At 40.3% G+C, this 25,638-nt stretch overlaps 1 protein-coding gene across 1 annotated transcript; it reads right to left on the reverse strand.

Annotated features, from left to right (window-relative positions):
* Positions 1–46: 46 nt before the first annotated feature.
* Positions 47–24,799, reverse strand: LOC117377960 (magnesium transporter protein 1). Its single transcript, XM_033974498.2, has 10 exons — positions 24,653–24,799; positions 23,913–24,082; positions 23,302–23,419; positions 20,072–20,212; positions 18,895–19,035; positions 17,905–17,994; positions 13,836–13,899; positions 12,935–13,009; positions 3,664–3,754; positions 47–334 (listed from the first exon to the last, which is right to left on the reverse strand). The coding sequence occupies exons 1-10, from the start codon at positions 24,731–24,733 to the stop codon at positions 319–321; spliced, it is 987 nt and encodes a 328-aa protein (XP_033830389.1). The 5' UTR covers positions 24,734–24,799; the 3' UTR covers positions 47–318.
* Positions 24,800–25,638: the final 839 nt, after the last annotated feature.

Below are 25,638 nucleotides of genomic sequence, written 5' to 3' on the forward strand. Positions count from 1 at the left end.
TCTGTGATACCAATTCACTCATTAGGGACAAACATGCAAGTTTCTTACATTTCAAAACTGTGTTTAATAAAAGATTTTCACAAGAACACATTTAAGAAGAACATGTATGCAGCCTAAAACCATACAAATACATAAAATGTAATCTTATTGTCTTAGAATTCTATTTGGAAAAGGCACTTGAGTAAAATAAATGATGTGGGAGTGGATTGTGGAGGTTCCTCTCATGGACATGTATTATTCTGTTTTGCATACATTTGCTATGGCTTCAATCAGGAACTTGAGGTCAAAGGCACTGACTGGCATCAGCTGTTGGCACTGTTATCCCATCAGAAAGCTACAACACAAGTCAAATAAGAGTGAATAAAGGTTAAGGGAAACTCAAATGTATTGTTAAAAAATATAGATTTGTTGTAATATAGTGAGCTCTAGGGATCAGGTTCAACTTTTGTTCATTCACCTTTTAGTAATTTTTTTTAAGAAAAATACCATGCATCAATAGGGGAAAAGGCTTTTTCCCCTATTTGGGAGGATGATCGCATTCTAGAACAGGGGTGCTCAGACTTTTTCAGTGTGTGAGCTACTTTTAAAATGATCGTGTCTGAAAGATCTACCACCTAATACAAAAATGTTAAACATATATTTATTTGTAAATATTTGTATGTGTTATGAATTCTTACATGTACAGTGCATTTTGATGTACCTTGCACAACGTCATGAGATAAAACTGCACAACACAACTGAACTTCTTACATGTTCATAATTACTTGAATGATGATTACTGCTCTGATGACTTGCACTGAATGGAATCAGTGACTTCAGCTGAATGTTTGTAATGTCAAAATTTCTTTTTCCACTTTATCAGAGTTCAGGTGAAACAGTGTTTCATTTTTGATGCAAGTGACTCAACCTCAGCATCTTCCTGAAATGGATAGCACATGAATGTGGCGACTGGCTCGAGCAAAGAAAAGTCTTGAAAACTCTGACAAACAATTGTCAATCTGCTCTACGTAGCGCACACTGTTAAGTTGCGCCTTCCCTTGGGCCTCCAACTCCGATGCCAATTTTTGTAAATTTGTCAAATCATTGCCGTCACAGCTTTGAGGAGTAAAGTTGCATTTTTCGTTTGAAAGCGATAACAGAGCTAATCATGTTGATTACGGTTTTGTCTTTTCCTTGCAGCTTTAGATTAGGGTCATTCAGCATGTTTGTCAGATCAGTTAAAAATGCCAGGTCTAACAGCTACTGACCGCCACTTAGTTGCTTGCATTCGTCATGTCCAGCCTCACGGAAAAACTCCTTAATCTCCGGACAGAGCTCTCGAAATCTTTGTAGGAATTTCTCTCGACTAAACCATCTCAGGTCAGTATGTAGCAACAGCTCAGTGTGGTCACTGTTAGCCTTCTCCAGATGCGCACGGAAAAGCCGCCTTTGAAGAGCCCTGGCGCGAATAGAACAGGCGATTTTCGTTGCCACATCCATGATCTCTTACATGTTTAGCATTTTAGCACACAAAGCTTGTTGGTGGATTGTGCAGTGGTAATTCAAAAAGTCAGGGGTAACATCGTCGTCCCTGCACTTGGCTATAAATCCATTCATGCGCCCTATCACTGCAGGTGCTCCATCTGTGGTGATGGACACCAGTTTGTACACTGGGAGCTGGGCTTTTTCGATAAAGTTTTTGAATGACTGAAATATGTCCTCCCGTCGTGTCTGTTCTTTCATGTGCAATTGCAGTGAGAAATACAATCTGCGATGTCTGTCCACAGTTGCCGGGGCAAATCCTCTACCATGGCTTCACTGCGATGTGTAACTGTGCTTCTTGACAGCTGAAGGGCTTTGATTGAAGATACTATTTCTCTCTTATTTTTAAAGTCTCGGAATAACGGATCAGCTGCTTGAATAAAGGCCTCTTTTACCATCTCTCCATCTTGGAAGGACTTTTTGTGTTTAACGAGGAGGTGACTTACTCGGAATGATGCTTCAGTGGCGGCTCTCACTTTTGAACTGTGTTGTGTGAAAAGTGACTGCTGTCCAGACAACTGACACTTCAATTCTCTCACCTTTGTCTTTCTCAGTGCACTTTTCATTGGGAAGTTGGTGTCATATTTTTTATGAATAGTCCTAAAAATGTCGTTCCACATTTTCCTTCTTTGGTATTGCAATGGTACACTGACAGATAAGGCAAACGCACTTGGAAAATGACATTGTGGAAAAAAACTCCTCCTCCCATTCTGTATGAAGGTGATAAGTTTTTGTCTTTTTACTTGGCTTGGCTCCCTCACTCATGTTTATGCCCTTTCTTAAACTGAAGATAAAACACCGAGAGCTAATAAAACACCGAGAGCTAATAAAACTTTAAGCTAACTCGCGCTTGTTTATGCGTGTGCAGCGCCCATGATGTGACCTAGGGTCAGGTGTAATCTGACTGGTTGTCCTGTATATTAGTCATGTGACTGGTTGGATGACGGGACGTGATCTACCCAAAATGCCTTCGCGATTGACTGGTAGATCGTGATTGATGTAATGACCACCCCTGTTCTAGATCATCAAAACCAGCAATCCATGGGTTTCAGAATAATGAAAAGCTAGGACTGTTGCTATAGCAATTAATAATTTTTAAAAAATCTTTTGAATGGGGAAAAAGTCCTCAAAATGTTGCATAATAACAGGAAGCTAAAACTCATGAATAGGTTGGATTCATGCAGCTGTGTTCATTTTTCTCTGAAAGTGAGGGATAGGCCTCTGCGCTCCATCTGAATCATCAAATTATAGGATGTGAACAAATTATAGGATGGGTATGAGATGATTCCTTCTTGATTTGAAAGATGTTGTGGACCTTTTCCCTTGCAGATTTGAATTGCTTAATTGCTATGGTAACAGAGGACAGTGAAAATGCACAGCAAGAAGGATTGTAACAATATCTGGGAGTTCACAAATTCACAAGAATCCATCTTGGCATGCTCCCACTGTATGGATGATCAAGTGGATGGACCATTCAAAACAGCATTGAGATTTGTGCAGAAGCCAAATCCGAAACACTCAAGCGAGCCCAAACAAACAGGGCAATGCAGACATACTTCAGCCCATTTTAGCGTCAATATGGGCAGTATTGGACGTTTAGAAGGAAGTGCTTTGTGCATTTGAGGATAGGAAATACGTGTGCTTTTCTCTCAACTGGACAAAAATTAGATTTTTTTGGCTTGTTCTGCTGGTGTGACACTCTAACCAATCAGATTCAAATAATTGCTATGACATTCTGTGTTTCACAATCGCTTGTCATATTGAGAATGCGTAGAACTCTATTCAGAGTGCTCAAATCTGCGTCATCTGGCGTGACGCAGGTTTGAGAACAGCAGCCATAGCACACCATTAATTAATTCAAGATTCTAGAATTTGATGAAGTCATACTGTCAGAATATTTTTCATCTGGCAGAAACCCATGTATGCCATCTATCTTGTGTATGGTCTACAAACAGGAAGCTGAACCCCTCAAATTAATAATGTGGTATTTTCACAAGAAACATCATTTGGAAGATAAAATGTTTAACCTGATCATTTCTACTAGTGACTAGACCCTAGAACTCACCATATAACAACAAAAATGTATTTTAACAGTATTCATTTTATCAGCTTATAAAATGTTGTGATGGCTTGGACACAGACCTGTATGGATAACCATGGTACTTGGCTCGAAATATAGACAGGAGCCAGCTGAAAAACAACACCACCAGCCCGATACCTGCCACACACATGACTGCACACAAAGTACAAAACCACAGTCACAAACTCATCTTTTCTGCTTAGCATCATGCAGTGTTGTCATAATTCAAACATTTCAAACTTAGAATTTCACTTCAAGAGGTTGTTTCATCAGATGGTTACCAAAAATCATTCAGTGTGTTGACCCTTTATCATAGAGGTGGGTAGTATTCAGTTACATTTAGTCAGTTCTATATACTTGAGTAACTTTTACAGGAATTCTAATTTCCAAAATACTTTTCTAGCAGCATACTTTTACTACTTTTTGAGTAAATTTTTTTATTCAAGTAACAATACTCAGTACAGTACTTCAATAAACGTTTTGGTTATTTTTCCCTCTGTGAGTAACTCTACAAGTGACAAAAGCTTTATGTTGACAATATGAAATGATTTAAACATTTTTCTTGCACCACTCCTTTAGATATGATTTGAATATTGAAAATAGATTATTTGTGTTCTATTTAATGTTTTGTTCCTTCCAATTGGATTAACTTAATAATAAATCAGATGTTACATCTGGACAATTATTCTTTAAGTTACTCTTACTTGAGTAGTGTGTTTCCCAAATACTTTTTTTTTTACTTTTGCTTGAGTAAGAGTATATTTGGCAACTTGAAACTCCTTAACCAGGGATGAGAGGAGTAGTTACAGTTTCCCTGATCTAATGTGGAACCCAACTGATGTAAAACTAGATGGAATACCAAGCCACTTTCTGAGGTCAGAGATGAGCTTCTGTTTTGCCCCTTCCACAGCAGTTAGTGGAGTGTCATATGCCATCAGGTGCCACAACCGTCTGGGGAGAAGGCCATGTTCACATAGCCATGCTTTGAATTGTTTGAACATGGTAAATTAATGTAGTGAATTTGGATCTCCTTTACCACTTCCTACTGCTGTCACAATTACAAATGTATGAGTTTTTCCTCTTAGTTTTGATAGTTACTCAAAGTAGTTCTTAGTTTAGACAGTGGCCTTGAAAGTAGCCAAAAAAAATTGTTTTGTTTTTATATGGTAGACATGTCATCACAACACCATCACATGAGGAAGGCAAAAAAGATTACAGTTTTAAATAATTAAAATTGTGTTACAAAACTAGTCAGTTAAATAAGGAGTATTGCATGAATACGGGGTAACTAACACATAACATATTAAGATCACCATGTTACTTAAAATGCTATATTCGCCAATAACAATGTATTAAAATTATAGCTGGGCAGCGATTAAAATTTTTAAACTGCGATTAATCGCATGCTTGAACTGCGATTAATGTTATTTCATTTTTCACAACAAAAACCTCTTTATTTTATCTTTTAAGTTTAAATATGCTCTAGTATTCACCCAGTGTTGTGCTGGTTTGATTTGGATTTTTCTATGCATCTATTTGAAAATGTCCAAATAAAAGTCATCATAATATAAAAAGGCTCTGTATTAGCCCTTTTTATTATTTTTTAATGTCTACATTCAAATATAGGATTGGAATGTTCTGAAGCTGAACCTGTGGTTGTCTTGTGTGGTCTGTTGCTTGCTTCTTCTTTCTCAAAAATTATTATAGCCACGCCCCTTGACAAACCAGAAGTCGGCCATCTTTGATTGAAAATTCCAAAATGAAATTTCTGCATTTTTGCTCACGTGGCATTTTAATCAACTCCTCTGATGTCTGTAATGTTGGACGTTTGAGTAACATTAAAAAGTTCAAGGGGGCGCTGTAGAGCAATGTAAAGTTCTACATATGTAAATTGCATATCTATGCACTCAGATCAAGATTTTGAACAAAACGTATATTAATGCCAGAAAATAAAGTAAGAATAGGTACCGCCGGATCGTTATACACGCGGGGGGTAACGATACTCCACGCGGTCAGTCAGAGGTGGTTAAGTTACAGATAGCGGCAGTCTGTGAATTGGCTAAGTTGATGTCGGAGTCCGTGTACATCTCTGGCCCCCTCCCAAACTACAACAATTGTGAAATATACAGCCGCTTTTCAGCAGTCAACCAGTGGTTGACCAATTGGTGCCCACAGAATGGTGTCGTCTTCATAGATAATTGGAGGGCATTTGAGGGAAAGCCCAGGCCTATACGTAGAGACGGCATCCATCCCACGCAGGCAGGCTCCGCCCTGTTAGCTCAGAATATGATTGCTAGTCTAGATTGACCAGGTAAGACTAGCACGCAGAATAGCTCAGGGAAGCACAGATATAGTGACGTTAGGGAGCAGTTTAGACCAGTGAAGCAAAGCTCAGTCTGCGAGAACAGCTCCAAACAGACAGAGACTGTGTGTGCCCCACATACAAAAAGCACACATAAAACACCCCTAAACTCTGACAAGGAAGCTGTCAGATCTCATAACTTAATAATAAATAAATGTGCCACAAATAAACAAAATGATAAGTGTGTAAAATGTGGACTGCTAAACATCAGGTCTCTTTCCTCCAAATCCCTTTTAATAAATGAACTAATTGGTGTTATAATTGGAGATTTCAACATACATGTTGATAACGGCAGTGATTGCCTCAGTAATGCTTTTGGCGCGCTCCTGGATGGGATCGGTTTCACCCAGAGTGTGAATAAACCGACTCACTGTCACAATCACACTCTAGATCTCGTTCTAACCTACGGTATTGAGATTAATGATCTAATTGTCCTTCCTCAAAACCCTATACTCTCTGACCATTTCTTAATTACCTTTCAATTCATACTAAAAGACTATCCAGCCCCGCAGAAAAAAACTATAATGAAAAGAACATTATCAGATAAATCGGTTACAGAGCTTAAAGAAATTATTGAGCCATTACTAAAAGATATGTCATGTGACAATGAGAATAATTTTAATCCAATTGTCACTGATGAATTTGGTTGACAGAACAATGTTCACCTTAAAATCTGCTCTCGATGATGTAGCTCCGCTAAAACAGAAAAGCATTAAACCAAGACCTCCGGCTCCATGGTATAGGTTACAGCTCAGGACACTCAAACAACATGTAAGACACACAGAGAAGCTTTGGCGCCCCTTGCACTCTGAGCAGTCTCTGAAGGCATGGAAGCTCTGCCTGCTCACTTATAAGGCCGCTCTGCGGAAAGCCCGAACTAGATACTATTCAAATCTAATAGAAGCAAACAAAAATAACCCCAGATTTCTGTTCAGCACTGTAGCCAGGCTGACAAACTCCCACACTGCTAATGAGTCTAGATAGTACAGATAGGTACCAGTTTGTTAGTATAAACCAGTGCACCTCTCCCTGTTCTAAAGTAGCCTGTGGCGTTCCACAAGGATCTGTGCTTGGTCCAATCCTATTTACTCTGTATATGTTGCCATTAGGTAACATTATTAGAAATCATGGCATTAATTTTCACTGCTATACTGATGACAGCTGTACTTATCAATGAAACCAAATCAGACTGATCAAATAGATAAACTCAGTGCCTGTGCGAAGAACATCAAAACCTGGATGACCTTGAATTACCTTCTCTTAAATCCTGAAAAAACAGAGATCATTGTCGTTGATCCCAAAGGTCAAAGAGATTCTCTGTCGGACCAGATAATCTCACTCGACAATGTGAGTATAGCTTCTAGCCCTACTGTAAAAGATCTTTGACTCCTATTTGATCAAAATCTCTCATTCACAGCCCATATAAACCTAGCTTGTAAAACCGCAAACTTTCACCTGCGAAATATAACTAAAATTAGAAATATTTTACCTAAAAACGATGCTGAAAAACTCATCCATGCATTTGTTACTTCCAGACTTGATTACTGTAATTCTCTGCTCGCCGCCTGCCCCAAAAGTACTATAAGGAGCCTCCAGTTGGTCCAAAATGCAGCTGCCAGAGTCCTAACAGGAACTAAAAGAAGAGACCACATCAGTCCTGTACTAAAATGTCTGCACTGGCTTCCTGTCGAGCTTAGAATCAAATTCAAAGTCCTCCTCCTGACATACAAAACCCTAAACGGTATGGCCCCATCCTATCTGCAAGATGCTATTGTCCCGTACCAGCCAAACAAAGCACTCCGCTCTCAGAATGCAGGACTATTAGTGGTTCCTAGAGTGTCCAAAAGTACAGTGGGAGGGAGAGCATTCAGTTACCAAGCTCCTGTGCTATGGAATCAACTCCCTGCTGATGTTAAAAAGGCGCCCACAGTCTCTGTATTTAAGACCAGGCTTAAAACCTTCCTCTTCGGTATAGCTTATGACCAGGTTACTTAGTTTAATGTCACTCCAAACTAACTATGACCAGATTGGCTGGGAGTGACATTAAAACCCGAGATAAGATAGGCTGCAGTAGGAGATAACAAGCTGGGGGAAGAATGGCAACCTGAGCACTATCCTCTGCTTCCTCCTATTTTCTCATCAGCAATGCTATTCCTGTCCCACTCCCCCTGTGGAGTGCAACTCTTTCAGATGCCCCGATGACAGCTGGACCCTCTCCTCCTCCCCGCCTGGCCCTCCTCCACCCACCTCCCTCTCCTCCTCGCCTGGCTCTCCTCCTCCTCGTCTGGCCCTCCTCCGCCCCCCCTCCCTCCTCGTCTGGCCCTCCTCCGCCCCCCCTCCCTCCTCGTCTGGCCCTCCTCCGCCCCCCCTCCCTCCTCCTCGCCTGGCCGATTTTTCTTGTTTTGTCTAATTTTTCCTGTTGTTTAATTTTCCTGTTTGTTTTTGTGTGTAGGCAGCACAGTGGCTGAGTGGCAACACTCATGCCTCACAGCAAGAAGGTTTGGTTCGATTCCCGGGTTGCCCAGGCCTTTCTGTGTGGAGTTTTGCATGTTTCTCCCCGTGTCTGGATAGGGTTCCTCCGGGTACTCCGGTTTCCCCCATCAACCAAAACATGAACGCCCTTCGAGACAACTGTTGTTGTGATTTTGGGTGTTACAAAAATAAAATGAATTGAACTGAATTGAAAATAGGACACTGCATGTTTGAGTTACGGGCCATTTAAAACTTCAAAAAACATCTTTTTTCTTTGCAGGCTGGCCACACCCACATTTTATAATTTAAAAAAATTCAGGAGAGTAGCCTATAATCCCACATGGGTCTAGTTCATTTGGGCCGATTTGCAAATTTCTTGAATAAAAATCCCAGGCGCAAAAATTTCAAATGTGAGAGTTAAAATTTTGAAAAAATTAGGTTCCGCCTACAATGGCCGACTTCCTGTAGGGTTTACGGTGGGGTCATATCATCATTTTTTACTTGTCTTGACATGTTCTATGTTTGTACCAAATTTCATTTGTCTACGATAAAAAAGCTCTCTCATTGTCGTAATGTATTTTGATTTTTGAGGTGGCGCTATTGAGTCATTTTGAAACATTAATTTTTTGCACATGGAAATACAAAATTTTTCACCAATCTTGAATTTTAGGCCATAGCTTGATTAGTGTAGAGCATCTATTTAGTCTACAACAAAAACCAGTACTCTGAACCCCATTCATTTCAAAGACACATTTATTGTTGCCACGGTAACATAGTTGCAAATAGAGGTATGTTCTCATTGGCTTTTTTGATCAGCATGTGAAGGTGAAAAATGGCTTTAATCCAGCACGCATAATAATAATAATAAGAGAAAAAGTTTTTCCATCCATTATTTTTCTTCTAAACCATAAGAGCCAAAAGTCCACAACAAATGGATTGTATTCTATGAATTTTTGAAAATGAAAATTGAAGAGGGCGATAGAGAGCCATTCTTGGGACAGCACATTGATTTGCATATCATTGTGTTCAGCTCCCACATCTGCATAAACGCTGTATTAGCTTTTTCCAAACAAAAAATGTGTCCTTGTCAAAATTGTCAAATTTTGAGGTGGCACTACCGAGTCGTCTTTCGTTATTTTTTCTTCGGGGTCTTTTGTGACAATTAGGGCTCATCGAGTTCTAATTTTTGACACCACTCTCTGGCATGTCAGGGCGTGTTTACTACTTGATTTTTGCCATTTTCCATGCTCCGGACGCGGTTGTAATAATGGAATTTTTTTTTCCACCCATTATTTTTCTCCTAAACCATAACAGCTACAGTCATGTGACTTTCTCACATTGTGCCCCATCACAAATAAGGCCCCTGTGAATTTTTTCACAGGTCCATGACAAATCGATTGTCTTCTACAATTATTTGAAAATTAAATTTGAAGAGGGCGCTAGAGAGCCATTTTGTGAGATATGATTTGCATATCACTGCATTCAGCTCACAAATGTAAATAAATGCTGTATTAGCATTTTCCCAACAGAAAAAGTGTGAAAGAAATATTTTATTGAAATATTAAAAAATTGTGAATTTGTTGAAAATTCACCATGACCACATCCAAAGTCATAATCAAAATGTAATTGATAATAATTAATCACACATGGGTTTAGTGGGATTTGGCCAAATTTGAAGTGTTTGTGATGAAAACTGTGCGAGGAAATGTCCTGAATGCGAGGGGGTGCACTTTTGTCAATCCCTGGTTTGATCCAATATGGCAGACTTCCTGTACATTTTAGGGCGGGGCCATATTATCATTTTTGTCATGTCCTGACATGCTCTATTTTTTGATGTGAGTTTCAGATTTTTACGTTAACTTTTTTCAGCGTCGGGCTCCCATTGGCCCCATGAAAATCAAAGTTTGAGGTGGCGCTACTGAGTTGTCTTTCAATATTTTTTCTCGGGATCTTTTGTGACAATTAGAGCTCATCGAGTTCTAATTTTTGACACCACTCACTCCCATGTCGGGGCGTGTTTACTACTTGATTTTTGCCATTTTCCATGCTCCGAACGTGGTTTTAATGAGTCCCTCGCCGGGACGTTCTCCCAGGCTCGGGCCTAATAATAATGGAAACGCATTTTCCACCCATTATTTTTTTCCTAACCCATAACAGCTACAGTCGTGTGACTTTCTCAAATTGTACCCCATCACAAATAAGGCCCCTGTGAATTTTTTCATAAGTCCATGACAAATAGATTGTCTTCTACGAATTTTTGAAATAGTGCCATGATTTGCATATCATTGTGTTCACCTCACAAATGTGCATAAACGCTGTATTAGCGTTTTCCCAACAAAAAATATGTGAAAGAACAATATTTTAACAATATTGCGATTTTGTTGAAAATTCACCCTGACCACACCCAAAGTCATATTCAAAATGTAATTGATAATCTTTAATCACACATGAGCTTAGTGGGATTTGGCCAAATTTGAAGTGTTTGTGGTGAAAACTGTGAGGAGATGTCCTGATTGAGAGGGTGTGCATTCACAGGTTTGATCCAATATGGCCGACTTCCTGTACATTTTAGGGCGGGGCCATATTATCATTTTTGTCATGTCCTGACATGCTCTATTTTTTTTATGTGAGTTTCAGATTTTTACGTTGACTTTTTTTCCGAGTCGGGCTTCCATTAGCCCCATGAAGTTTTAGGTGGCGCTACTGAGTCGTCTTTTGTTATTTTTTCTTGGGGTCTTTTGTGACAATTAGAGCTCGTCGAGTTCTAATTTTTGACACCACTCACTGGCATGTTGGGGCGTGTTTACTACTTGGTTTTTGCCATTTTCCATGCTCCGGACGCAGTTTTAATGAGTCCCTCGCCGGGACATTGTCCCAGACTCGGGCCTAATTATGGACATTTTTTTTCTACCCATTATTTTTCTCCTAAACCATAACAGCTACAGTCATGTGACTTTCTCACATTGTGCCCCATCACAAATAAGGCCCCTGTGAACTTTGAAGCTCAAGATAAGTCGATTGTCTTCTATGAACTTTTGAAAAGGAAATTTGAAGAGGGCGCTAGAGAGCCATTTTGTGAGAGAGTGCCACGATTTGCATATCATTGCGTTCAGCTCACAAATGAACATAAACACTGTATTAGCGTTTTCCCAACAAAAAATGTGTGAAAGAGAAATATTTATTTGAAATATTCTAAAATTTGCGATTTTGTTGAAAATTCACCCTGACCACACCCAAAGTCATAATCAAAATGTAATTGATAATCTTTAATCACACATGGGTTTAGTGGGATTTGGCCAAACTTGAAGTGCGGGGAGATGTCCTGAATGTGAGGGTGGTAATTATTCTTTCCGGATTGAAGCCATTTTTGACCCCCTGAACATTAACGAAAAGTCAATTTTATTGGACCCAAAATTCTAGATTGGCGAAAAATGTAGTTTTTTGAAATTTGTACTTAAAAATATTGAAAAATGACTCGGTAGCGCTCCCTAACAACCCCAACTTTTTTTTTTTTTTTTTTAACAAAATTTCTCAGACAATTGAAATTTGGCACATATCTCTTTCTTGACATACTGAACAAAAAACCCATTGAGAACATACCTCTATATGCAACCATGTTCCATAATAAATGTGTTATTGAAATACATGGGGTTCATAGTACTGGACTTTGTGAGAACTCCATGGTGGCATGTACCCCGCGGTTGCAAGGGGTGGCGAGGGCCTTTATCACTGCTTGCTGTTTTAATTTTATTATTATTTTTTTCTTCTTCTGCTCTTTTAGCAGGAATTTTACCCCTGAACATATTCAAAAACTCACCAAATTTTGCCCAAAATTCAGGTCTGCAGAAAAATGTATTTTGTTATGTGTTGCATAATTGGGCATCAAAATAATGGAGCGACAGCGCCCCCTGCAATAGTCAAAATACATTGCGTCAATGGGAGACATTCCGATGTCAACTTTGCCATAGAGCCACAAAATTCGGTGTGTGGGAGAACTTGCACAATTGATGGCTGACTAAATGACTTTTTTGCCCCACTGCAAGCTCAGGAGGGTCCAGGAGGGATCACTAGATTATTTCAAAACATGCATGGGTGACATCTAAAAGGTCTTCAGGCAAGTTTTTGATGAGGGATCGATGTTGTAACAACCTGTTGTAAAAACCTAGATGGTGTAATCCCTCATTCATCCAGGAGTGGGTCAATGTAGAGACGAATTCAACACTGGTCATCTGAAACACTTTTTGTAAGACATTTTGTCTCCCATTCAGTTCCCCGTGTTTTCTAGCTATGGTAGAATGCTCCAAAACATTGATTTTGTACAATGCCTCCTCTAGTATTTTTTTGAGGAAAATTGAGTTTAGAACAAATAGTTGTACTAAACTTTATTTTGACAACCTTTGTATCATATTTTAGCTCACTTTATGGCAAATGCAACAAAAGTGCATTCTTCATCATGAGCACACACATAGGTCAGCACTAGTGTGAAGGGAGAGACATACTTTTCCTTTTGCCGATGTCCAAAGGTGATGTGGCGGCTTCACAAAGCAACACCATCCCCAGAGTCACAGCCGCGTCTAGCAGGGCAGGTTAAGGAGCAAAAAGATATTCAGTTCACTCTTACATATAACATGTTAAAACCAAGTTTTACATTTTATGTAAAACTTCTATAATAAAAATCGAAGAGCACATGATTTAAAAAAAGGTAAATCAACAAAGTATTTTCTATCCAAAATGAATACATGTGCGTGAACTAAAGAAGACATAGTGCTTGTGTCTGCTATATAATCTATGACACCCATGGATCACTGTTAGAATTTAGACATTTTAAATTGCAAGATTGATCTAAAACATCTTAATAGAAACAAGTCCACTGATTTCTCAGTTAAAAAACTGTGGTGGCTAATCAGAGCTGACGTCGCCATACTCGTCATCACAACAAAAAGCCTTGTGTGGCTGTCGGCACCATCAATGGATAGCTGCAGATCACGCTAGCAAACAGCAGATTTTTATTTATTTGTACCAAAATGACTACATGATGCTGCCCAATACTACATGTATCACTGATTAAGAAAAATAAATTGGAGAACAAAGTAAGTACAGAGCAGTGGGGGTATACCGCTGGCGGTGAAAACAAGAAATGAACGGCAATGGCGTCTTGAAAATAAGCGATTAAAGATGGCTCTAACAGGCACAAATCATTCCAAATACAATTTCGGCTGAGTAAATGGTTTGGCGAAACAACGATAAGGCAAAAGCTCTGAAAAGTCAATTTTGCATAATATGCCTGCTTTAATATAACTTAAAACAAATTTGCTAACAAACTGGACATGGATGATCAGAACCTAAGTCAAAATGAGCACCGGGGCCTCATTTGTAAACCAGATGGACAATGAAGGATACTGAACAGGAGCACGATGTGTGTTTCAGCCACAAACTGGGCTTGGCTGCTGCCGTGGATGTAACTCTGTGGAGAAACAAGTCAGGTTAGCAAACATGCAAGCATCTTTGTTTCTGTATCCGTCTTTACCATAGATTGTAGTCTATGGTCTTAACAACCTTAGCCACAGTCAAAATCCTATATTCGCAGAAAACAATGTATTAACTTGTTTAATAACTTTCACTTTAATTTTTTACTCTCTAAGACTCCCCTTCCTTGGCTCTCCGCGCAAAGCACTCCCTCTTCAAAGAGCTATCACAACATAATTAGCGTGCATCCCAATAATTAAACTACTGCACATCTCATCATGTTTGTGAAATTGCTGTGCACAGTTTTGTATCACACATTTGTATATTTATGGAGAATTGTTGTGTGAGAGAATAGGTTTGTGGGCTGAGCATTGCATAGAGTCTAACATCTAACCCTAAAGGCAAGGCAAGTTTATTTGTATAGCACAATTTGTACACAAAGTAAGTCAAAGTGCTTTACAGAATAAGAAAGACATTAAAATCACAAATCAAAACATAAATGATTACAAATAATCATCATAAAACCACCATTAAAAGAATAGAATGCAGAATAAAAACCTTTCAGTCATATGCACAGCCAGAACTCTTTTGAGCCTGGATTTAAACATTGTTAAAGTAGAGGCCTGTCTCACATCTTCAGGAACAGTTTCAGGTTTTAGCTGCATAAAACTGAAACACTGATTCCCCATGTTTACTTCTGACTCTGGGCACCAGCAGGAAGTAGGTCCCTAAAGACTTTGGTGCAAAGCCATGGAGAGACTTATACACAAGCAGAGCTGCTATCAAGTCTATTCTTTGAGCTACAGGAGCCAGTGCAGAGACCTGAGCACAGGACTTTTGTGCTCGTACCTCTTGGTTCTAGTCAGGACCCGAGTAGCAGCGTTCTGGATGTACTGCAGCTGTGTTAAGGCTTGTTTGGAGAGGCCAGTGAGCAGGATGTTACAGTAGTCTAACCTGCTGGACACAAATGCATGGATAAGTCTCCCTAAGTCTGGCTTTGACAGTTTACCTTTGATTTTTGTAATGTTTTTTAGATGGTAAAAAGTTGCAGATGTTACTGATTTGACGTGTCTGAGTCCATTATTACCCCTAGATTTCTAGACTGATTCGAAGGTTTTAAAGAGAGAGACTGGAGGTGACTGCTGACACTTTCACTATGCTTCTGTAGGCCAAAGACTATGACTTCAGATTACTTTCAGTAGGACTGGATGTTATCGTCTTGCAGGGGATGTGAACTAAATGTCTGATTGGACAGTGTAACTGTCGTTCTGTTAATCAGTCTACGTGATGTAACTGTAGATACAGCTCCATCACAGGGCCTCAGCATGATATTATCTTTATCATGACTGTGTGTCCTGAGACAGCACAGGCCCTGTGTGTCCTAGCTCTTGGTGATAACAGCTCTGGGGGAAGGTAGGGAAGGGCGAGCTGGGGGGAGTTTGGGTGAGGTACCAGGTGAGTGCCGAGGAAGTGAAGCACAGGGGAGTTTGGGTGAGAGACGAGGGGGGATAGGTGGGTACGGGGAAGAGTTCAGCATAGTTCATGCCAGAACTCTCGATAGCACTATATTAGGTGTGGGGGGAGCCATCTTAATTCCTGATCTGATGAGGCTTTCTAGATGGATGGGAAGGGCCATGGGTGAAGGTGGGGAGGAAAAGGAGAGTGAGGAGTCCCTAGAGGGAGTAGAGGTAGCAAAGGGAACCCAGGGCTGGTCTGTGGGCAGGGGAGGTGATGTGGGTGCTGCTGGGACTGAAACCTCTGAAAGGTTCAAGGCCTGTGACGAAGGCCGTGGGGGGAGTGACGCTGGAGAGGGATCCTTCACTTGGGAAGGTGGTAGTGCTTCTGAATCCCTCGCTGTGGGAGATGGTTGTGGTGCTAGTGGTGACTCCTTCTCTGGGGGAGGTGGTGGTTGTAGTTGTGGTGCTGCTGGTGGTGCTGACACATTGGCTCGGTCTCTGGCTGGCACAGCAGGAATGCTTGTCTCATTCCTCTTTTCTCTCACTGTCCCAGGACCCCGTTCAGTCCAGTGCCTAAAAGGTGGAGGAGGTTATCACTCTCACTCCACCTCTGCTCAGGTGCGGACCATTTCCCTTGAACAGGTCGTCTCATTTCCAGAATAGATCAAAGTTCTCAATGTAGTGCAATCCTCTTGTTACACATGCATTGAATAGCCATTTGTTCAGCTGAAGCAGCCGGGTAAATTTGTTCATCTTCCTTCGGTATATGCTTGGAAGAGGTCTACTAATGAATGTCTTAATCTCCACTTTATCAAGCTCCTCAAATAATTCAATAAAATCCTTTTTCAAGAGTTCAGTCTGTTCCATTCTGGTGTCTACTGCGATCACATGCACAATCAGCTGTTAAACTCCTCGATGTGTTGACAAAACTTTTGGCAGGAGTTGTGTAATCTCAGAAACAGTATGGCTGGGTGCTATCAAAGATGTGAACTACAGAGGAATCCAAACTTGCTCGTATCCATTTCCTAAAAACAGCGTATCTCTGACCTTGACGTATGGCACAGATTGCATGTCTGCCAGCTCTCTTTTGCCAACTTCATTGCTCTTGTTTTGTGACAAAAATCAATTTTTTCTGTGACAGTGGTAAAAATCTGTAAGCTGTATTTTGGGACGATGTAACCATGTAAGATCTATTTTGAGACCCTTTTGCATGTTTGCACTACACTAACCACGTGTTCTAACACCTTTGGGCTCTGTTAGTCTAGTAGCTGGTGGCACAGGGCTGCTGGCCACCATAAACTATATTAACATTGCCTTTTATCACTTGTTGAGTTGGCTTGAAATTCTTGTCTTTACAAAGTTTTGGAAAAGACATCGTATCACTCAGGTTTAAGTTGAAAGTAGCAGTTCTTCACACTTTTCTCTGAAAGTAACTGTGGGCTGTTAACACTAGAAGTCACAGGAAGTGTCCGGTGATGTCCAAAACATCTGGCGCGTAGTCGTGATCCAGGTTGATTTTGCTCCCCTTCCATGTGAAGCCTTTCCTTTGCCAGGCCGCTCTGAGCACTTCGTCTTTGATCCGGTAACTTTGGAATTTGATGATTATAGATCTGGGCTGGCTGTCCACTGGGGGTCGCGGTGCTGAGGCTCGATGCGCTCTCTCGATCAGCAGATCTTTAGTAGTTGGGAGATCCAGGTTTTCACGCAGCAACTGCTCCACAAACGGGATAACTGATAGAGCTGTGGACCCCTCAGTCTCCTCCGGGACACCGTAAATTCTTATGTTCTTCCCATGGGAGCATCCCTCTTAGTCAGATACTTTTAGTTGAAGTTGCACTTGCTGCTTCACTAATTCAGCAATGATGTCCTCCGCCCCCTGCACACGATCATCAATAGTTAGAAACCTTTGCTCCACTTCGTCGAATCTCAAATTTGTTTGTGCAATAGCTTGTTTTAAGTTGTCAAATTGTTTTTTATTCTCCTCTCGCATCTCTCTAATTTCCTTCAGGATTAATGACAGTTTATCCTCACCACCGGCCTCACCGCCACCCTCATCTTGGCTAACAGAGTTAGCGTCTTCTTCTTCGAAGTTTTTCTTGTGTAAATTTGCTTAGGGTTTTTTAAAAAAAAATTTTAAATCAATTCATCGCTGCTGATTTTTCACGCTGCCATCTCTGGTGGTGACCTGGAAGCCCTCAAGTATATTTTTATGAGGAAATAAAGATATATCATGGTAAAAAAAAAATATTAAAAATCAATTTTGCACAAAATGCACAAACACACACAGCACATATTTTAATATATTTCTAACTAGGCAAATTTGTTGTGAATGAGATGAATGAAATGTAATTACATTTCTAATATATTCCGTTCTCAATGAAAAGGTGCTTTTTCTGCCCCCCAAAATCAACTAATCTACAGTGTCTTTTGGAAAAATGAATCATGATCAGCATATTCTTCTGTACAAGTTAAATTTGGGTCATAATGAAACAACACATTTATGTACTGTCAAAGAGTGATGACAATGCCAATGCTGAGTTTCTTACAATCTGCCCGGTGCTGGGGTTCTTGTGAGCATATGGCGGTCCCCGGATGTGGTTCCACATCTGCCCTGAAGTCATGATCAAAACAAAGCACTGTGGGCAGAAAAGTGAGCATTATCATGCCATGGTCCAGTTATAGTAAACAGCAGCAGTCAAAGGGGAGAAGCTGAGAAGCTTTGCATTCAGTTTATTTGGAGGTTTGGCGTCATTGTCATTACACTACCAGTCAAATGTTGGGGCAAACCATCTCATGCAATGTTTTTTTTCTTCATATTTACTACTTTCTACATTTTATTATCATAGAAGGTACCAAATATATTGTGGATTTATGTAGCGAAGAAAAAAAAAATTAATAGTTTTATATTCAAATCCTTTTTTTTTTTTTTTAATAATCAAATTAGCCACCATTTGCTTTATTGACAGCTTTGCAAACCATTGGCCTTCTCTCAGTGAGCTGTCACATTTCAGGTGACTTTATCTCAGTGAGATGAAGTGTAGTGTAAAAAGCATAACAAGGTACATGTTCTTTTTTATCATAATGCAATCTTTTTGTTAGTTAACACAAAGTTAACACTGTTAATGTTTTACATTTTGCAGGCACAATATTTTCGATACAATACTGATATCAGATACGGGCAGTGACACCAAAAAATTTGCTGTGTCTGATATTGGCTTCCAAATATGAATTTTGATTCACACAAAGCATTTTTGTTTTAAGGAAAAAAAATGTTGTTCTTAGTCTCCGCAATGGTATTGCTTGTTATCAGGTATCAGCAGATACTTAAAGCGATAGTATCGGAATCTGTATCTGAACTGAAGAGGCTGAATCGGTGCATCCCTTATATTTTGTTCATATTTTAAAAGAGCCACATTGCCCTTTTGTATGCATCAGAGCTGAATTAGCATAGGAAACTGACAGCATATTAAGTACACATGCTTTAGGTAAACCTGGCACTGTGGATGTGGAGGGGAGGAACTGTGTGGTGCATTTACCAGCGCAGAGAAAGCCCACACGTTCTTGTTGAAGAGGAACTCCAGGTTATGTCTGCGCAGATAAGCCAGTCCTCCAATCACAGCCAGGAGCAAACCTAAGAGCAACGGCCCTGCATAGTTTGGAGGCCGGATCACACGGATCTGAAACACATACGCAACTTTCTGATCTATGTTACCGGTATGTTGTTTCCTCATCACAAACATACCTGGAGTAGTGTTTTGTTTCATTCACACATGCTTAACACACAAATCTTGAATATTTAGGCTGTGGATTTCTCTCAAACAGGAAATGCTCCACCTTGTGATATCATGTGGTAATGCAGTATCACTGTGTTTTTAAAGTTTATACACCTTCACTAGAATGATTTGTATAATTTCAGCCAATGTTCTAACATGATTTAAAGGTCACAGCAGTCAATTTGGCGTAATGTAGAATTTTTACAAAAGATTCCGTGACCTTCATTTTTTTAAGTATATGTATGTGGCTCATCTGATAAGTCGTCTGACAGTCGCACGGGGGATCAGGGTTTGAAACTGCCAGGGCCCTATAAGCAATTACCAACAGCAAAACCCTTTCAGCTACTGCCTACCTAGCACAACAATGATGACTTATTAGATGTCGATGTGGCCCGGACATGGTTCAGACAAGATATTGAAGCCAGATGAACAAACCATCTGCAGGACAGTCTCCATGACTGTGAGATTAAAAAGGGCAGGGCTTAGTGTGATTGACAGAGAAAAGGGTTAGCATGAGTCACATGACTGTTGCAGAGAAAAAGGGGTGGGGCTTAACATGACTCACATAACTGTTGCAGAATTAACACTAAGCCCTGTCCTTTTTCTCTGTGACAGTTGTGGGATTCCCCGGTCCCCTCTGTCTTCACGTTCAAATCAGCCATTGCGCTTACAAATCGTTTTGAGACAAACTTAGTGCAACAAATGTCTCAAAACCCGTGAAAGCATATACAAGCTAGTTTTTTAGTTAGTCACTCTCACTTTTTATTTAAAATCAAACACCTAAACAAGACCACGAACACTCGCATTGATCAGAGGTTCTTGAAAATGTGATGTTTAAATCTGTCCCAGATAGAAAGGGACAGCTGGTCATCCTACTGCAGGATCATGTTTCTTCTAAAGTGATGTGGGCGAAAGATCGTTTTGGAGTTGGAGTACTCACCATAACATCAGTCCTGTCTGCAACCCAGCGCGCCAACTGTTCCGCTGCAAACCCCCGCACCTGGAGCTCGTACGTGTCTGCTCGCCGTGGTCTTCCTTTAGCCGGGAAGTGCAGAAAAGTTGGGGCCGAATTCATGTTCAGCTAAAAACGCATAAGTCACCACAAGTTCAACAGAGATTGCCCACCCACCTGGTTCCGAAAATAAATTTCTCATTCATTTTTCCCATAGACTTAAAAAAAAATAGCTCTAATCCTAATCAGCTATGTGGTAACTAATGACCACATGATCTATAATTGGCATTGTTGTTAAGGGGCATTGTTCTTCCTCGGTTTCTTCTTCTTATTGGCCCTCACCACTGACGCAGAGATGGCGAGGGGTTTTGTTCTTCCTCGGTTTCTTTTTGGAGGGGCATTGTTCTTCCTCGGTTTCTTATTCTTATTTTTCTCCTCAAAGGATCAAATTTTTCACCCCCTAAACATGCATGAAAAATTCCACATATGGGTATAGGATCGACCAGCTCGCCGAAAAGCAAAAAAGCCAATCATCGTGCTTCCCTATGATGGACAGGAAGTCGGCCATATTGGATCAAAAATTCACCACTTTTTTCGTTGCGTATTTCCAAAATGTTGGTTGTTGGTCCAAATGAGCTCAGATTTTACATGCCACAACTAGACACATGGGTTTTCATAAAACATCCACGTTTTCAACAAATTCCACACCGTTCACCCACACGCCGCTGCTGCCGAAAAATGCCTCCGTTTCCTGTTTTTTCAATTACCTCTCACGACCCTGGGCATTGGTCTACAGAGCTCACATTCACATCACATATGCGGAATTATGTCATGAATGGAATCCAATATTAATTTTAATCAGAATGAACACTATAGCTCCCCCTTCCATTGATGTGAAACGTCAACATTATCGGATTCAGACGAAATTTCGGAAATACATTTGCTACATGACACGGACCAAAAAATGATATTACAGACATCAGTTATTTTTCATGCTTGGCCACCAGGGGCGCCAAAACAAAAACAAAAAAATTGAAAAATGTCTGACACGCACATACATTGGTCTACACAGCTCAAATTTGAATCACAAATGCATCATTTGGATATTAATGTAATCGACAATTAAGCCTAATAAAAATGAACACTATAGCGTTCCATATAGTACATGTAAAAGACACAACTTTGTCCGATTGGCATAAAACTTGGGGAGATTATTGTGGTCCTCAAAAGGGGCAAAAAAGTCTATTAAACCATGCCTGTATTACGCACGTGGTTGCCGGTGCAAAGCCACAGACCCCTCTCATATGGAGCCAGGGCCACACTGCATATTAACATTGTTCTTCGTTTTATGCCCAAACAATCGTATTTTTCATCCCCTGAACATGCACGAAAAGTCTCAAATGGGGGTATAGGATCGACCGGCTCGGTAAAAAATTTCATAAAATTAGCATCATGACAATGTCCCACGCCCACCGGCTCGACGGCACCACCTACAATTTCACCCCTATGGGAGAGGAGGGTGGTTAATTTTCGAATACACACACAAAAATCAGAGCAGAGCACAGTGAGACAAGCATAAAAATGAATTGAAGCACTGCTCTATGATGGACAGGAAGTCGGCCATATTGGATTGAAATTGTCACGCCACTTTGACATACATGCAAATGAAACTTATCTAGTCCTTGGTTTTTCATCCAAATTACCTCAAACTTCACTATAGAATCGACCGGCTTGGTGAAAAATTTCATAATCGTGATGATGTCGCATGCCCACCGGCTTGACAGCACCCCCTACAAATTCACCCCTATGGGAGAGGAGGCTAATTAATTTTAGAATACACACACAAAAATCAGAGCAGTGATAGAGCACAGTGAGACAAGCGTAAAAATGAATGGAAGCACTGCCCTATGGCGGACAGGAAGTCAGCCATATTGGATTAAAAATCTGTCACTTTTTGCCGCATGTTTTCAAAACGTATCTAGTCCCATGTTTTTGGTCCAAATGAGCTCAGATTTCACATGCCACATCTAGTCTCATGGTTTTTCATAAAACATCCACGTTTTCTCCAAATTCCAAGCAGTTTGCCTGTATGACCCTGCCGAATAACACCTTCATTTACTGTTTTTTTTATTCCTGCTCACCGACACATGGATCAGCCTAAAGAGCTCAAATTCTCATCACTGAAGCAGAATAAAACTTTGAATAGAGAACAGTACTGAGCACGTGGCCAGTACTGTTCTCTATTCAAAGTTTTATTCTGCATCAGTGATGAGAATTTGAGCTCTTTAGGCTGATGCAGAATAAAACTTTGAATAGAGAACAGTACTGAGCACGTGGCCAGTGACCTCTATAGCGCCCCCTACAGTACACATAAAAGATACAACTTTGTCCGACTGGCATGAAACGCAATAACTGTGTTAAGCATGAGGTTGCCAGTTCAACGTCGTGGACCACCATTAGCTACAGAAATGTTATGAATGGGGGCGGATGGAGGCTGGGGGAATGCTGTGTGGGGGCAGTGGCTAGCCCCGGGCGGTCGCGTGGGGGGGTGAGGGCCATCATCGCCGCTTGCAGCTTTAATTTTATTTTAAATTTGTTTTTAAAACTTTATAAACCACCAAGTCATTAAAGCATTTTGCCAAATCTTGTGTTTTAACTGTGCTTTTTGGACTTAAAATAGCAGCACACAGCTGACTAGCCTCCAAAATGTCTTTAACTCCTAATATTTGAACATTTTGAAAAGTTTATGGGAAAAGCAAATGGAAAATTTACTTTCGGAACCGGAGCGGGCAGTCACTGTTGCGCTCCATACCACTGTCAGTAAGTGTTGTCACGAAACAAAAATTTCAAATTCAATACTGAGGAATGAATACAATACTCATTAAGATATCACAATGAAGATTTGACAAAATATCTGCTTTTCAGTACTAGAACGTAAGGTGCAACACAAAATAATAGTACTTTCTTTATGTTAGCATGAGGTCTTATACTTGTTCTGATAAAGCTTAAATGCATGCTAAAACTGTTGAGCAAGTATCTATATTAAAAAGGTCCCATTAACAGGACCATATTTGAGCTTTCCTCTAGTATCTAGTTTCAATATTAGATTTGGTATCAATTAGTATCAGATTTTTTATACTTTTGACAATCCTGCCAGGTGAAGCTCATTGTGCGTTCTGGATAATTCTGTATTGCAAACTGCTATTGTTCAGAGTCACCATTTGGAAGACATCCGATCCTTCATCAAAATCCACTGAAGCAAAAAAGACTTTGTTGGTGAAGGCTGAGGAATAACGCCAGGAATTAGCCAGCACCTGAAACTCTTCATCAGCTTGTCTACAAAAACAATCAAGAGTCAGCATGTCAACAGTGTAACAGAACCCAGTGTACATGTTATTTAGCCACTCCCAGATAATAGAAACTCCCATGTTGTAACGCTCACACAGTGTGTAAGTGATTATCAGAAAATATACTGGGTAAATGATTTTCTTCACTATAAATGATGTAAAAACATTGGTTGACGCAATTCCTGTTCTAGCATAAAAGTATGTTTATGTGTTGTTGTTAATATAACTGCTTTTTTATGTGACACTTGGCTGCTATGCCAACACGTTGAGGTTCTATTAATCAGTTACTAGTCATGTTTCCTGTGTTTGAGAATGGAAATTGCATACATAACTTATAATGAAGTAATGGTTATTAAATGGCAATGATCCACCCACTCCACTTTATCCTAATTCTAGCCCTAACTCAGTATGATTTCTACACAGAATGTTAAGGAAGATCCTGACAGGAAAATAACAATGTCTGTCCAGTGGTTCTTTTTCACCTGCATACACCACACTGCCTCTGAGGCTGCAGGGCCGTGAACATGATCACCACAGAGTAATTCCGAGGAGGAGCTTTGACAAAGCGCCGAAACTTGTCCCCATTCATCTTGATGACTGAGCGCTTGGAGGTCCACTCCATGAGCTGTGCCACCTTCTCTGACATCAATGCCTGGAGGAGAGCTGAAGTTAGACTCAACTCAAACTAGTAATATGCAAGTCATCAGCACTGTATGCACTCGAGGCGAGATGAGACCGACCATCCATCCATCCCTCCATCCCTCACTCACTCACTCACATACATACTTACATACATACATGTATCCATCCATCCATCCATTCATTCTAGCAGCTCTCCCACAAGGTACAAGCACACGTACAAGTACAGGGAAAGCATAACCACACGTGATGCAGGCAGACATAATAACCAGATTGATTGTGTGAAAATGATGAAGCACGTTCTGCTTTTTTTTTTCCTAAAGACTCATTAGGAATTTTGGATATGCAATTTAAATAAACAAATGAATGCATTAATAAAAATAATAATATTTTAAAAAGCATAGTGTGAAAGTCTGAAAACATATTTACAAAGTCCAAATGTAGGCAACGCTAGAAAGCTACGTTAGCAGCAAAGAGGAGCTAAAACAGAGGAAGTTGAGAACTATTTCAAATCCTGAGACTAAGCACCGTGAAACCAGCGCTGTCTTCTGAAAGCAGATTAAAAATGCGTGCGATGCATCACCTCTTTTTTCTTCTGTCCATCAGCAGTTGGGCTGTGCAGGAGTGCGCACACACACAGAGTTAGCAAAAGTTTGGACAACATTTCCACTTGAGGAACTTATGTTCCTTTGCGCCTCTGTTCTCCGCGTACTGAAGCACCGCTCGCACCACAGCGCCCCTGGCGTTCATGCGCCATAACATTCACCATGCACGTCCCAGAGCTATGGAAGTATCATGGATTTAATAAAATAACGGGAAGTATACATGTCCAGGGTGCTATACACATTCGGACCTGCTACATACAATGCATAAAGATTAAATGTGCTTACTGTCTGACCACAGCAGGAACTGTGTCATTGAACTTTGTACATAGATGTAAATAGTGTGTGATTTTGTGTGATGATCTATTTATTTATTTTGTTTAACACTGACACTTTATTCTTATTGCATGACACTTATTCTTATTGCACAATTTTATTCTTATTTAAATGACTTTTTATTCTTATTCTTAAATTCTATCCTGTGGTTGTGGCATTTGTTAACTAATAGAATTTCCCTTCGGGGATCAATAAAAGTGATTCTGATTCTGATTCTGATTCTGATTCTTAACCAGAACTTCTGTTACCACCACAAATAATACAAAAAGAGGAACAAATGTTGATTTTTGTGGGGCATGGATCGGATCTTATTTGATACCAGCTCCATTTGGCGTATAGAAAACTCTGCAATGAATTTAAGTGAATTTATATGTTGTTTATATTGAATGAATCTTTCTATGTGGTCAGACCTCTCAAAGGTGGTTATTATTTGGATGGTAGACCACTAGGAATACCAGGTGCCTTAGCAGGGCACAAGTGTCAAAAACTGCTGCTGTGTCCTTCGGCAATGACCCACATTGTTTTGCGTGAAAGAGGTGTTTGAGTGCTGGTGGAGGTTGGAGAGGTAGAAGGCGCAGATTGACAGCCTCGCTTCCGTCAATCTAGATTAGTGGCATACCACTACCGAGTG

Source organism: Periophthalmus magnuspinnatus, chromosome 10 (genome assembly GCF_009829125.3).
Source record: "Periophthalmus magnuspinnatus isolate fPerMag1 chromosome 10, fPerMag1.2.pri, whole genome shotgun sequence".
In the NCBI taxonomy this organism is placed as follows: Eukaryota; Metazoa; Chordata; class Actinopteri; order Gobiiformes; family Gobiidae; genus Periophthalmus; species Periophthalmus magnuspinnatus.

Coding starts and splice junctions, on each gene's coding strand:
- LOC117377960 (XM_033974498.2), bottom strand. CDS start 24,733: ATGTTGTCCAAACTTTTGCTAACTCTGTGTGTGTGCGCACTCCTGCAC. Junction 13,010..13,835: donor ACACATCGTGCTCCTGTTCA/GTATCCTTCATT, acceptor CTGCCCTGCTAG/ACGCGGCTGTGACTCTGGGG. Junction 3,755..12,934: donor GGACATCGGCAAAAGGAAAA/GTATGTCTCTCC, acceptor CTTTGTGTGCAG/TCATGTGTGTGGCAGGTATC.